Here is a 14,757-nt window from a genome sequence, read left to right as displayed (position 1 = left end):
TTGTGGTTTTTTTTTTTACTTTTTTAATGTTTTTCATTTATTTCAGAGAGAGAGAGAGCGAGAGCGAGCATGAGCATGAGCAGGGGAGGGTCAGAGAGAGAGGGAGACACAGAATCGGAAGCAGGCTCCAGGCTCTGACCTAGCTGTCAGCACACAGCCTGACGCGGGGTTCGAACCCACAAACCGTGAGATCATGACCTGAGCCGAAGTCGGACGCCTAACCGACTGAGCCACCCAGGCGCCCCTGTTGTTACTGATATTGTTAAGAATGCTCCATGAGGGCAAGGATTTCTATTTTTGTTCACTGCTTAACCTCTATTATCCAGCATAGTATCTGGCAACGATTAGGTACTCACTAACATTTATTGTAGAATAAGTACCCATTTAAAGACGGAGGAACTGAGGCACAGGGAAGTTAATAACCTACGCAAAATCCCACAGCCCGTCGTGGATGAGAAGAGTTAAAGCATCCACACCTGGGCCGGGGATGGGAGATGGGAGAGGAGGGGAAATGCGTAGTTCTCGTAGTTCTCGATAGCAGTGAGGACCTGGGGCCATACTGTGCTGCCAGGGAGGTGGCAAAACCACTTTGAAGAAATGGCTGTGTTGGGCGGTGTGCGGTTGGAACCTGAGACAGCATTCAAAGTGACTAGACTGAACATTTGGGCAAGAGAGGGGCAGAATGAGGACACAGCAGAAGCAGCAGGGAGCTGCTGGTGGGAAGGCCATGCGCCCACGACGGGCAGCAGTCCCGAGGGCAGCTGCTGAAGGTCCATGACCAAGAATCGAATGGCCACTCCTCCCCTGAGAGATGATTGCTTGCTTTGTTTTCCTACAAACAAGAAAAGTGGGTTGTAAAGCAGACCATTATGATAGAAAATGAGGCAAGTGCTGTATCCTGCATATTTAATTAAAAAAAATTTTTTTTTAACATTTTATTATTTAATTTTGAGAGATGGAGACAGAGCACGAGCAGGGGAGGGGCAGAGAGAGAGGGACACACAGAATCGGAAGCAGGCTCCAGGCTCTGAGCTGTCAGCACATAGCCAGAGGCGGGGCTTGAACCCACAAACTGTGAGATCATGACCTGAGCCGAAGTCGGACGCTCAACAGACTGAGCCACCCAGGCGCCCCATATTTGATTTTTTTAAAAAACTGAAGCATAATGTAGGAAGAGAATATTAAGTGTGTCACAAGAAGGCAGAAGCTTCGATTACTTAGCTTGTCCCACCCCAAATTCCTAGGCAATGTATCTAATTTCCCTATGTCTGTTTCATCCTCTATAAAATGGAGATTAGAAGTGATTGAGGTGAGGACAGAAAGGTTTTTTTGAATGTAAGTTAAAACTTAGTGAAAGATAATAAACCCAATATGCTAATTTTGTATAGCTCCTATTTCCTTTGCCTTCAATTTTGATTTACATAGATCTCTTTGGTGAATAAGGGGCTGGATTTATATCTTAAGCTTCCTACAGACTTAATATTTATATTTTTCTTCATTTCTAATGCATACAGTAAATGGATGTAAACATATTTTTCAACATTTAGAGTGCTAATAAGTAGGAAATATTTGACAGGTTGCTATTGCTGCCTATGAATGTAATTTTCTAGAAGGTGCAAGCCAGCCTGTGGTTAATATGTTTCATGGACAATCTGCAGACCCTCTAATGCACAGGCAGGTATTTCACTGGATCCTTTCACTGAGCCATCCTAATATTATAGCTGGAATGAATTGGAGTAGAAAAAATTAAATGTCTAGAACACTCAGGCATTTGTTACTCATCTGTATAAGGATTATCAAGAAGGTATATTAGAATCTTCCACTCCAGCTTTATGGCTCTTCTGAGAAAAGGAATGTAAATGAAATATCCTAGCAGTAATGAGAACTTTAAAGAGTCCTTGTAAAAATGTGAAGTGTTGGGAAATAGATATTGGGATCATTCACTCATCAAAGATACATTAGTGCCTATAATGTGCCTGGCATTTCTTTCCACAACGAGGACACAAGTAAACTGGGCGATGAGGCACCTGCTCTTACAGAGCTTACGTTCTGCTGGGGGTGGGGGTGGGGAGGGGTGAATACAAACCAAGAACATACATTCTGTTGTCAGACTTGGTAATGAAGAAACACGCAGCAGGTAAAGGACGAGGCTGTTGGAGGAGGCTTCTGGTGAGGATGTGGTCAACCAAGGGCTCTCCAAGGAGACCAAACGAATTGAGGAAGCAAGACATTTGCGTATCTGAAAAGAAGGCTTCCCTGTATTCCTGTTCTCTCATTCTCCAGGAGCCTACGCTGTAAGACTTTAAACATAAATGAGCATGTAGCAATAGGCACGTGTGAGCACCTGTAACTTTGATGTTATCTATTAAATGCAAATACATTAGGCTGTTTACACCCAGAGAGCCTGTAAAATGCCAAGAATAACCAGAAGTGTCTGTAGACCAGGGCTGTTTGGTGGTCACGTTTCATCTGAGAAATGAAGGAAGAGGCTTGGGTGGAAGTAAGTCGCCTTGTCTCTCATTGGCTTGTGACTATGACTTACTCATCATATAAACCCAAGATGCAGTCACTTAAGAGGGCATAGAAGATACGAGAGACTCCACGGAAACATAGCACAGGTAAGTGATAAGACTGATCTCTATAAAGATAAGAAATGAGAGTGTTCTCTCTTCATCATAGTGTTTATTTTTATTACTGTCACTGTGTGACAATGTGTGTCACTGAGCAATTGTCTGATGACCTCTTTTCGCCATGCCACTCCCTCTGATCTGGTCTCATTCAGAGCCTCTCTATGTTAGTGACCAAATAGAAATCAGTCGTTTCTAAGAGAAATACAGGTACTGGAGATTTTGAAAGACTTTAAGAGATTTTAAAAGATCCTTTAAGTAGACTTTAACATACAAAATACAGTCAGTGTAAGTGATGTTTTTTCAGTGTATGAAGCAAAAGTTTTCTCCCTTTCTTCCTTTCTCCCTTTCACTCTCTCTCTCTTTCTCTCTTGGGTTTTCTTTGTAATATTTTCTGTCACTTTAAGACTCATTGTCTCCATGTTTTGCCAAGAATTACTTTCTATCATCATTTGATTTCAAAGATAATTTAAGGCATTTACTACAGGCTAAGAATTTGAGCTCACAGCTCCCAAAGGGTATTTCAATTATTCCTCTTGCCTTGGCTTTAATGTAAGGCAACCATTTAAAATGATATTTCGTTGGTCTTTGATGGGAAAATAGAGATCCTGGATGGCCAATGCGAAACTAAACATCCAGGTTTTGACTGAAATCAATATTTTACTCAGTTAACAAAAATGCTTATCTTTCTCTATTGTCCTACAATTTAACTCCAACTTGGCAGCTTTTCCAGAACTGAACTAGAAATGCTCAGGGACCCTGTGAGTGAGGGAGATCAACATTCTCTGCCACCAACTGTTAATGGGTAATACGGTACTGTTATTTAATGTCATAATGTGCAAGAAGTTCTTATGTAGACCAGAGCATCTCACATGATTGCTCTCTGAATCCAATTTTTCCATTTCAAAACACTGCATCTATATAATGGGATACAAATATTATACTCTATGCCAATGCCTTTCATATAGGTTAAGGTTTGGTCAAGTTGAGGTACAGCAAAGAACTGTTGGCAAATTTGCAAATAATTTGTGCTTTTATACTTCAAATGCATAGGTTATTGCATTATTCTCAAGTATGTTTGACGTTCCTTTTACTTAAGAGTAAGGGCTCATGTCTTTGAGTAAAATAAAGATAAATAGTGAATAGTAAAATGGCTAATACTTAATTCTCTATTTGTAAGGTTTTCTATCAAAATTATTTCAAAAATTCAATTCTTTTTTTTTTCAGTTATCTGCTGAAGTCTTTTAAGTGCATTACATAGTAATTGAATATTAGCCTCCTTTGCCAGAGTTGAGTTGGATTCTTATCTCCTTTCTGCAAGACATTAGCATTTTTGATACTGTTTTTGCTGGGCTCTGACAGCAATGTATAGAATAGGGTATCAGCTTAGCTAAAATGAAATGCTTTTATTATAGTTTGTACTTTATCAATGACTGCATTAAAATTGCCCCTGGACTGAATGCTCCTTGTGGTTATTAATCAGCTGAAATGTATCAGGGTTACATAAAGTAAGAAGAGCTACAGGGGCACCTGAGAAGGGCTCAGCTGGTTAAGTGTCTGGCTCTTCATTTTGGCTCAGGTCATGATCTCACAGTTGGTGAGATGGAGCCAGAGTAGGGCTCTGCACTAACATTGTGGAGTATGCTTGGGATTCTCTCTCTCTCTCTCTCTCTCTCTGCCTTTCTTTCTCTCTCAAAATAAATAACATTAAAAAGGAAAGAAAAGATAAAAAGTAAAAAGAGCTATAAACCAGAAGGAAGAAAGACAGAACTTTAAAAAAAAACACTTTATTCTCATATAAAAGATTCATTTTCTAAATAAGCTTAGCATACATTAAAAGGTAAGTCTTTTTTTGCAGTAGTGGCTAATCTGTAAGAGTTCATATGTGAAAGTTTTTATCCAGAGTATATATTAAGTCATCATTTCTATGTTCTTTGAGAAACTATATATCTTATTTTTCAAAGACTGCTCTAAGTAGGTTTTTTCTTTTTCTGATGAATCAGAAACTTAAATGACTCTCTTCAGAATAGAAGAAAGCCAGTGGTTAGCTTCATTTATAAAAGAAAGCTTTAAGCATGATCAGCTTACCTTTTTCCTTCTTATTTCTGTACCATTTTAGGAAATATACACAGCTTTCCCTACATGGGATTCTTAACATGGGGTGATAGTGGAAAGGCTCAGAACTGAACTGGGAACAGCATGACACTGGAATTTGCCTAGGCCAGTCCGATCATACTTAGGTCTATAATCCACCCGGTGTTCCTTCTATGAATTGTGTGAAGTTGGGATCTAATTCTGTATGTTTTTCTTCTGCTGTCTTAGAACCATTTCAGTCTAGCCCCATTATGTTCCCACTGTAATGTCATGTCTGTCATATATCTGAGATTCTGTTAAGACTCTATGCACCTCTGTATGTCTGGTCCTGAACAAAGATCACATTACCCTAATTACAAGGATTTTGATGTAAGTCTTGCAATCTGGTAGGTCAAGTCCTCTCCTTCTGTTCTTTTCATTGGTCTTGGCTATTTTGGTCCTTAGCTTTTCTATTTGAAATTTAGGCTCAGGTTTATCCATAGAGACTCTTGAATTTCAAACAAACAACAACTTTGATTGTAAATGAAGACAGTTTTGTCTCTTCCTTTCCATTCCTTACATATGTTGTTTATTGTTATCTTGTCTTACTGAGTTAGCCAGGCATCCAGGACTACAGTGAACAGTAAGGATCTCATTATTCCTGAAATTAAAGAAAATGCTCCTATTGGCTCCGTATTATGTCTGATGCTTGCTCTGAACTGTTTGGGAGAGACTCTAATAGGTTAAAGAAGTTTTCTTCTGGGCCTGGTGTCTTTCATGAGTGTAACTAATTACCAATTCAATTTCTTTACTGGTTAGCGTTAAATGCAGGCTTTCAGCTTTTTTGTTTGCTTGTGTTAGTTTACATATTTCTCAAAAATCTTTCCATTTAAGTGTTTGGATTCATGGACATGAAGTTATTTGTCATGTTAGCTTATGGCATTTTTTCATGTTTTTTATTTTTGAGAGAGGAAACGAGAGCCTGCGGGGGACGTGGCGGGGGGCAGACAGAGAGAGAGGGAGATACAGAATCCGAAGTAGGCTGCAGCCTCTGTCAGCACAGAGTCGGAAACAGGGCTTGAGCCCAGGGACTGTGAGATCGTGACTTGAGCCGAAGTCAGTCGCTTAACTGACTAAGCCACTCAGGTGCCCCACTGGCTTATGATTTTAATGATTATTTCATCTGCTGTTATGACCCCTTTTTGCTTGTAATATTAATTTTTGTGACTTTTCCTGTATTTTCCTTATTTTCACTTTTACTAGAGGTTTACAATTTGACCTTTTAAAGATTGTGTATAAGAGCCCTCCAGGCCCTAGTTTCAAGCAGTGCATCCCTGTGGTCTCTCATTTGTGTGGGGGATTTTATTCTCATTTTTGCCGAAGGAGCTAACCTCCTCGATGGCCACTGCCTCTCTCAGAATTTGGGACCCTGCTTACTGTATTTGGTTTTTGTTCATTTGATGCAGGCAAATTTTGTCTTTGCTTTTAATCCTATTTATTTATTTACTTACTTACTTACTTATTTACTTTTATGTGCTTGAGGGTCAAAGTCCAATCAAATTACACGAAGCTGAGCTCGAACCTCACCTGGGGTGGGAACTGTCCTTCCCTGCCTTCATCTCTCCCGCTCTCCCTTTTCATCCTTGCTTTGCCTCCCAAATGTATACCATGTGCCAAGCACTGTACTGGTACTTTCTACACAATATTTTCATTCCCACTTTACAGGTGAGGAAACTAAAGCTAGGAACAGGTAACTTGCCCAAGGCCATTTAGATACAGAGTAGCAGGGGTGACTCCAAACCACACATTCCTTTTGCCACTGACCTACTCTGCCCTTGAGTTTGTTCCTCACTGCACCCGTTGGTAGGAGTGGAGAATATCTTACCTTCATCCTTTTAGCCTATCATCCTTACGAAAGAAAGGCTTTAACAAAGTGAGATTATTGTAACAGAAATGGGCTGCTGAATGCAGTAAGAGGAAAAGAGTCTTTGAGACACTTTCCTCTATATTTCTCATTAGCTTTTATTGTAAATTTCTTTATCGATTTTCACCATACAAATATTTGCTTCAAATTTCGTCAGTTAGTTTTTGTGCAAAAGCTTTATGAGATATAGAAAGGATTTTTAAAATTCCTAAGTGTTTCCAATTGTATTTACATTTACTTATTTTTCACGTTATAAAATGTGCACATATATCCGGAAAAGCAAAACTCTTTAAGTTTGGAACTTGGTAGCTGCAAAGATCAAGAAAACTAGACTTTCACTCAATAGAAAATATAATCAGGCAAGTAATTACAGGAATGTGTTGTGCAAGTGCAGCTTCATCAATGAGTTACAACTGTTGAAAGGATGTTCTGGAAGGAAAGATAAGCATTTATCAGATGTTCACAGACCTGTGCCAAATCTCAGATTTAAAGATTATTTGCAGAGAACTGTAGATAGCTGACAACTTATGCTAAGGATTTTTTTCATGTCTTCTTACTTGAATGAAATATGATATAAAACAGCACATTTTTGCAAATGAACAACATCAACAAGTGCCTTTGTTTTCATGCAGAATTAGGAGGTGGACACTGTTATTTATGCGGCATTTGACCAAATGAGAAAAAGTCATGTTTAATTTGTAATGTTGATCACAATGGATGTGTATGAATCTATGTATTCATATCATGCTTATAAGGAAAACACATACAATTTCTTTGTTGCTGAGGAAACATTGACCCATGACAGCAAAACTCAATAAAAAAGTTGTATACAATGTTCTTTATGTAAAAACTGTGACCAAGAGTGACACTTTTTCCACCCTGAAGACTTTTTTATTCTTTTGAGTTTTAGAACTGTTAGATCAAAAAGTTGAAACAATTACGCTTTTTATTTTCTAAATAAGAATGTTCCCTTGGAGCACCTGGGTGGCTCAGTCAGTTGAGTGACCGACTCTTGACTTAGGTTCAGGTTATGATCCCTGGGTCATGAGATCAAGCCCCACGTTGGGATTCTGTGTCTCCCTCTCTCTTTGCCCCTCGCCCACCGCTCTCTCTCAAACTAAATAAATAAACTTAAAAAAAGAATGTTCCCTTTATTGTGATGACATAAACTATCCCCTTTTTTCAGAAGGAAGCTTATTACTTTACATTTTTTATGACTATTTTTGTACTCTCATATTTTTCCCACTATTTGTTTAGAAACAAAGCTCAACATTAGGCTTAACTGAGTCCCCAAATTTGAACTCCCTCTATGCATACTTCTCCCCTAAAGAGCTGGGGGCTATGTACTTGGAATTTTTACTTCTCTCCAGTGACTCCTTCACTCACACACTGGTGTGTGAGCCGTGTGGCATGTCTCACTTTGGCACAAATTGCACTGGACTGGCTACCAGGAGTGGGATGGAGTGTGGAACGGTCAGCGTGACTCTGGTTTCCAGCAAAGGGCACCACCTCCAGCCACAGTATCTGGACGGGGAAAACCAAGGCCCAGAGAAATGGATGCACCAGAAATTACTATCACCATTATCTCCTGGATCTTGAGGGGGGTCTAAATAGGCAACTAGACAGCTGTTTGCAGCCATCCTCACCATAGGAGGACACTGAATGCATAAACTTGGCAATTTAGATTTCTATGATTTGTGTTTGACCTTTCATGTGATGTGATTTCAGGTAAAATTTTGTTTTGAGCCTTTAGCCTAACTTTTCTTTTTATCTAATAATCCATTAATATCCTTGAAAGACTTGCCTAGAAGAAAACAAACTATTTAAACTTACCACTTAAAACAAATAACTGTTGGGGCACCTGGGTGTCTCAGTTGGTTGAGTGTCTGACTTTGGCGCAGGTCATGATCTGACGGTTCCTGAGTTCAGGCTCCGTATCGGGCTCACTGCTGTCCGCACAGAGACCACTTTGAACTTTTGTCCTCCTCTCTCTCTGCCCCTCCCCAGCTCTTGCTCTCTCTCTCTCTCAAAAATAAAAATAAACATTAAAAAATAAATGATTCTTATTTATGACTTCTATTCGTAAATAGAATTATCAATTATTACTAACATAATTACTATGATTATTATTTATTTTTAGTGTCCTGTATTCATAGTGTTTATTTTTGACTATAGAATTAATTCAAAGTTATTATTGTCCACAGTTAATACTCATTAAGTATTTAGCATTGTGTCAAATGCTTTACATGTATTACCTCATTAAATCTCCAAATCCATGTTAGTATCTCTATTTACAAAAAACGGACTTTGAAGAGAGATTTTGTTGACAGTCCAAAGACACATAGCCACTGGGTGGAAGAGTTGAATTTCAAATGAAAACGTTTCTTTCTAGGTTACCTGATCATTATAAAATTACAAGACATTCTACTATTAGTGCCTGAAATTATTACTTGTTTATAAGCAATGGAAATGAGATGATACAAATCACAGAAAACTCATAAAATTATGACTGACATCCATCTAACCAATGTAGCCAGTTTTAGCAAACTTTATGAAATGTAAGAAAAGTTACCTTCTTCCTTGCTCCTCCACAGAAGGTACAGAGAAATATGCTTCCTGTTGTCCCCTCCCAACAAAGGTCACCAAGATGGGGTATGTCTGTACGGTGCTAGCATCACAATAAAACCCCGCAGCATGCGTGCAGTAAAAGGGAAAAGAGAGCAGTGTTTCCCTAAGCTTTTGATTCCTAGAGGGGAATGCCATGGGCGAGAGGAGGGAGGGGATGGCCAGCTCAGGTTGGCAAAGCTGGCTCACTTTCCCCTTGCATGTCCCTGTTCTTGAAATCCTCATCTAGCTGTCTTCACAAACTCAGCTGTGTCACCAAAGTCAACCAAAGCCAAATGTCGAATTACAAGTGAGTAAAGGCAGGACAAAAATAGCTTAAAATGGAAAAATGGAAAGTTTTGGACTCATCCTCCAAAGGTTGGTATATAGATACCCTCTCACTCTGAATTTTGTTGTTTGGTAAAATATTTCACTGGAATGGTCCAGCTAATTCTTAAAGAGGTAGTCATGATCTTCTAACAAGTCTTTCCCATATGTTATTAGGATAGTGACTTATAATTCAGGTTTTGAAATATTCTCTAATATTTCCAGCTATCTCAAAAGATGCCATCAAATTTTGAAAAAAATCCCCAAAGAAAAATATGGGAACTTTCCTTGAGGGCTGCTAAAATAATCTTCAATTTTTCTTTTCCCAGAATCACATCATGCCAAACTACAAACTCATTTACTTTAATATGAGGGGGAGAGCGGAAATTATTCGATATATATTCGCATATTTGGACATAAAGTATGAAGACCACAGAATAGAACAAGCTGATTGGCCTGAAGTCAAATCAAGTAAGTTGCACAAATAATAGCTTATGAAAATGTAGGGAAAATATATATTTCCAGAACTTTCTGTCTTTCCTCAGGGAAATAAAAAAANACAGAGCATGAGTAGGGGAGGGGCAGAGAGAGAGAGGGAGACACAGAATCTGAAGCAGGCTCCAGGCTCTGAGCTGTCAGCACAGAGCCTAAGCCTGGGCTCGAACTCATGAACTGTGAAATCATGACCTAAGCCGAAGTTGGAGGCTTAACCACCCAGGTGCCCCATTTATTAATTTTTTAAAAATAGAGGTTTTTAAATTTCATGTAGCTTTACATTGAGAAGCTAGGTAGCCCAGAAACTTTCCTATTCAAAGTGAAAACACAAGCCTCACCGAAAGAATATATAAACAATACAAAGCTATGTCAGAAGAGCTGAAATAGGGAATAACAAAGTTATTATTCTTGACAATTGGAATTGGATGGGCTTACTACAGATACCTATAATGTTTTGACAAGGGATCAGATTTGCTGCTCTAACAGAAAACCGACCTCAAAATGGCTTATATAACAAGGAAATTAGTTATCTCAGATAACCAAAAATCCAGAAATAGGACAGGTTTCAAGAGTTGACTTTCTTCTGTGCGTTGGTGGCATCATGGACCAAGTACCAATAAGGGTGCTGCAGTTCCAGCCCCACAGCCTTGAACAGGAATATCGAGAGATACATGAGAGAGAGAAAGAGCACTGCTTCCATAAGTGTTCTCAGAAGAATGCAGAAAATCTTTTCCGAACCTCAGCAAACTTGTCATCTCTCACTGGCTCAAATTGGGCTACGTGTCCGTGTGTGAACCAGCCTCTGACAAAGCAGATGGGAAAGACCTGGAACCATATAGTCTACTTCTGAAGTTGGGGGTGGAATCAATTTTCACAAAGCATGTGACTACTCAAAAGAAGGGTGGATACGTGAGCAAAAGTGGGATGTTGGATCAGAAGAAAGAGCAAATTGACAAATTGGGCAGGTAATTCAATGAAAACATGCCACTTAGCACTCAAGACAAAGGGGAAGAATTAGAAATATTATGACATTAAAAAGTGTGTGGCCCTCAGTGAGTTGTAAGTCATCCTCTGGTGCTATATTGTTTTTAATGAAGAAAAAATAGATGATGAACTAATTCTTTTGCCCATCATACCCTCCTAGAAATACTAACTACATATTAACTATATGGCTAAAATTCACATTTCTGTGATGGGATTGTTATAAACTTGCATAACCATAAAGTTGAGGAAAACAGCTATTGGGTATTGGAAGACTATCGGGCACCTGGTAGATAATCCACAGACCCATTTCATTTAATTTCCCCTGCATGCCTTCATGGTATATATTATTGCTTTTATTTTATAATTGGGAGACCTATAGCACACAGAATTTATGTAATTTTTCCAGGCTCAGAGTCCTAGCAAGGTAGAACTGTTTTTCAAACACAGGTCAATTTCACACAGTGGCCCGAGTTATTTGCACTAGATAATGCCAATAACTACAGCCACTCTGGAAAACAGTGTGGAGGTTCCTCAAAAAACTAAAAATAGAATTACCTTATGACCCAGCAAAAGCACTACTAGGAATTTATCCAAAGGATATAGGAGTGGTGATTCATAGGGACACATGTACCCCAATGTTTATAGCAGCTCTATCAACAATAGCCGAAGTATGGAAAGAGCCTAAATCTTAGTCAACTAATGAATGGATAAAGAAGATGTGGTATATATGTATACAATGGAGTATACAAAAAGAATGAAATCTTGCCATTTGCAACTACATGGATGGAACTAGAGGGTATTATGCTGAATGAAATAGATCAGTCAGAGAAAGACAGAGATCCTAAGATTTTACTCATATGGAATCTGAGAAACTTAACAGAAGACCATGGGGGAGGGGAAGGAAAAAAACAGTTACAGACAGAGAAGAAGGCAAACCATAAGAGATTCTTAAATACAGAGAACAAACTGAGAGTTGGTCAGGGTGGGGAAAAATGGGTGATGGGCATTGAGGAGGTCATTTGCTGGGTGGGCACCGGGTGTTGTATATAAGTGATGAATCACGGGAATCTACTCCTGAAGCCAGGAGCACACTGTATACATTGTATGTTAGCTAACTTGACAATAAACTATATTTAAAAATAATTAATTAATTAGATAATACCAATAACAGTAACACCAAGATAAATGGTATATTAACAATACATATCACCGCATGCCTTTTGGAAACATGAGTTCCTAAAAAGTCATTGACCCTGTGTTCACTCTTTTTCTTAGTAGAGAACGCTTCCCTGGTGGGCTAGGACATTTTATTTCCTTATCTCAGGAAACTTTCTCATTAATATCCAAACTTTCCCCCTGCCATCGGAATTTGTACATGGGAGTTTTAATTCTGTGGACATGAAATAGGTGAAATTAAATTTTATTCATTAATGAAATCAAGATGGATAGCAAGTTGCAGAGATATTACATATAACAAATTCTGCCTTTTAGTTTTTAGATATAAGTTCTTTGAGTGCCTCATACCCTCTTCTACCTTGACTTTCCATTATGTTATTAAAAATGGAATTGTTGGGGCACCTGGGTGGCTCAGTCAGTTGGGCGTCCGACTTCGGCTCAGGTCATGATCTCTTGGTTTGTGAGTCCAAGCCCCGCGTCGGGCTCTGTGCTGACTGCCAGCTCCGAGCCTGGAGCCTGTTTCAGATTCTGTGTCTCCCTCTCTCTCTGACCCTCCCCTGCTCATGCTGTCTCTGTCTCTCTCTCTCTCTCTCAGATATAAATAAAACATTAAAATAAATAAATAAAAATGGAATGGTTGCATTTTCTTATTATTTTCAGCGATTCTTAGAGTTGATAGAGATCTTAAAGTTCATGGTGGTTAGGACATGTGTGTGTGTGTGTGTGTGTGCATAGTGTCAGATGTTTTAACAGACACCCAACACAAAAAATGGCCTAAAGAGGATAGAAATTCATTTCTTTTGCATAAAAGCCCAAGCAGGTATAGTGGTTCTGCTCCATGAAGTTGCTAAAGATTAGGCTCCTTCTTTTCTGTTCATCTGCCACCCCTAGTTGGTTGTCTAATGTATATAGTGTAAGATAACGCCCTCTCCTTCCACATTCCAGCTCATAGGAAGTATAAGAGGAAAGGGGCACGTCTCTTTCTTTCAACAGCATGACCAGAACGTCTTACATTTCACTTCTGCTTGTAGCCCCTTGGCAAGAACTTATTCACGTGGCCATACATTGCTATAAGGGAAGCTGGGAAATGCTGACTTTATTGTGGATAGTCATTTGCTCAGCTAAAAATCCGGATTTTATTGCTTTGAGAAAAAAGGAAAGAACAGATATTGAAAAGCAGTTTATTACAAATTTTAGCTGGCCTCATCTCGTATCTGACTTAGGAATGCTCTCTGGCGACCTGCCCTCTGTGATAATTTAGAATATCACTGATTATTTCCATTAAGAAGTTCTTCCAAGTCAAACCTGGTAAACTGCACAGGTGTTGACATTTTTTTCTCTTTTACTTAACATTAAAGTACTTCTTTAAAAAAAAAAATGTCAAAGCCCTACAAGGACAAAGAAATCAATCTTTAATATGATAGCACAAAATTCTCAAAGCTGCAAAACAGGTCAAGAATGGGAAGACGATGGGGCATCTGGGTGGCTCAGTCAGTTAAGTGATTAACTCTTTTTTTTTAAATAATTTTTTTAATGTTTTATTTTATTTTTGAGAGAGAAAGAGAGACAGACTGTGAGCAGGGGAGGGGCATAAAGGGGAGTCACAGAATCCAAAGCAGGCTCCAGGCTCTGAGCTGTCAGCACAGAGCCCTACGCAGGGCTCAAATTCACGAGCTCATGACCTGAGCAGAGTCGGATGCTTAACCAACTGAGCCACTCAGGCACTGCAAGTGACCAACTCTTGATCTCGGCTCAGGTCATGATCTTATAGTTTATGAGTTCGAGCCCCACGTCTGGCTCTACACTGATGGCTTGGAGTCTGCTTGGGATTCTCTCTCTCTTTCTCTCTCTGACCCTCTCCTGCTTGTTGTCTGTCTGTCTATCTGTCTCTCTCTGTGTGTCTCAAAATCAATAAATAACATTAAGAAGAAAAGAATGGTAAGGTGACTTAGCAGGCCACTGATGCCCAAAATAAGCCTAGAGGAGGAGACAAGCTGAATCACTCCAGGGATCCCCCCAAGGGCTCAAGAATTGGTAGCAACAGAGAACTCTAAAAACTGGACTGACAGAGGATTGACTGGAAGAATGTGAAGCAGCAGCATGACCGCAAGGTCTTTTCCCCACCCTGGAAGAAGAATGGAGATTACTGTCAATCAAGGAAAGCCCAGAGGATTCTAGGATACCGGTCATGTCTCAGGACACAATACAGTAGGTGGGATTCAATGGAAATCTAGAAACTAAACACTGAGACCCAAAGCCCTTACTCCCCGCCCTACAATCAGAATACTGCAACCAAACGAGTATCCCTCGGGCAGGAAATGCGAAGAGTTGTCTCCAGGGAGGCTGATCAGTCCAAGAGAATGTCTAGCAGACACTGAGCAGGTGGGCATCTCAATGACAGGGCCCAGCCCAGTCTCTTTGCAGGCCCTTCCCACGTCCACTGAGGCTCCAATTAGCTTTCATTCCTTTCACTTATTTAAAACAGGAATGGCAGGCCAAAAATTAATAATATTTGTGAGAAGGCCTTTAATGTACAACAGACCTAAA

The 14,757-nt window shown here is 39.5% G+C and overlaps 1 protein-coding gene across 1 annotated transcript in view; it reads left to right on the top strand.

Annotated features, from left to right (window-relative positions):
• The first annotated feature begins 2,596 nt into the window (after positions 1-2,596).
• HPGDS (hematopoietic prostaglandin D synthase) overlaps positions 2,597-14,757 on the top strand; it is a 26,222-nt gene continuing 14,061 nt past the window's right edge. Inside the window, exons 1-2 of the mRNA XM_077762312.1 lie at positions 2,597-2,618; positions 9,885-10,026. Coding sequence (XP_077618438.1) covers positions 9,894-10,026 — 133 coding nt within the window. The 5' untranslated portion in view covers positions 2,597-2,618; positions 9,885-9,893. The remainder of the gene's footprint in view (positions 2,619-9,884; positions 10,027-14,757) is intronic.

Source organism: Crocuta crocuta, unplaced genomic scaffold, assembly GCF_008692635.1.
Source record: "Crocuta crocuta isolate KB4526 unplaced genomic scaffold, BGI_CrCroc_1.0 scaffold83, whole genome shotgun sequence".
Lineage (NCBI taxonomy): Eukaryota > Metazoa > Chordata > Mammalia > Carnivora > Hyaenidae > Crocuta > Crocuta crocuta.
This window is presented reverse-complemented; position numbering and strand designations above follow the sequence as displayed.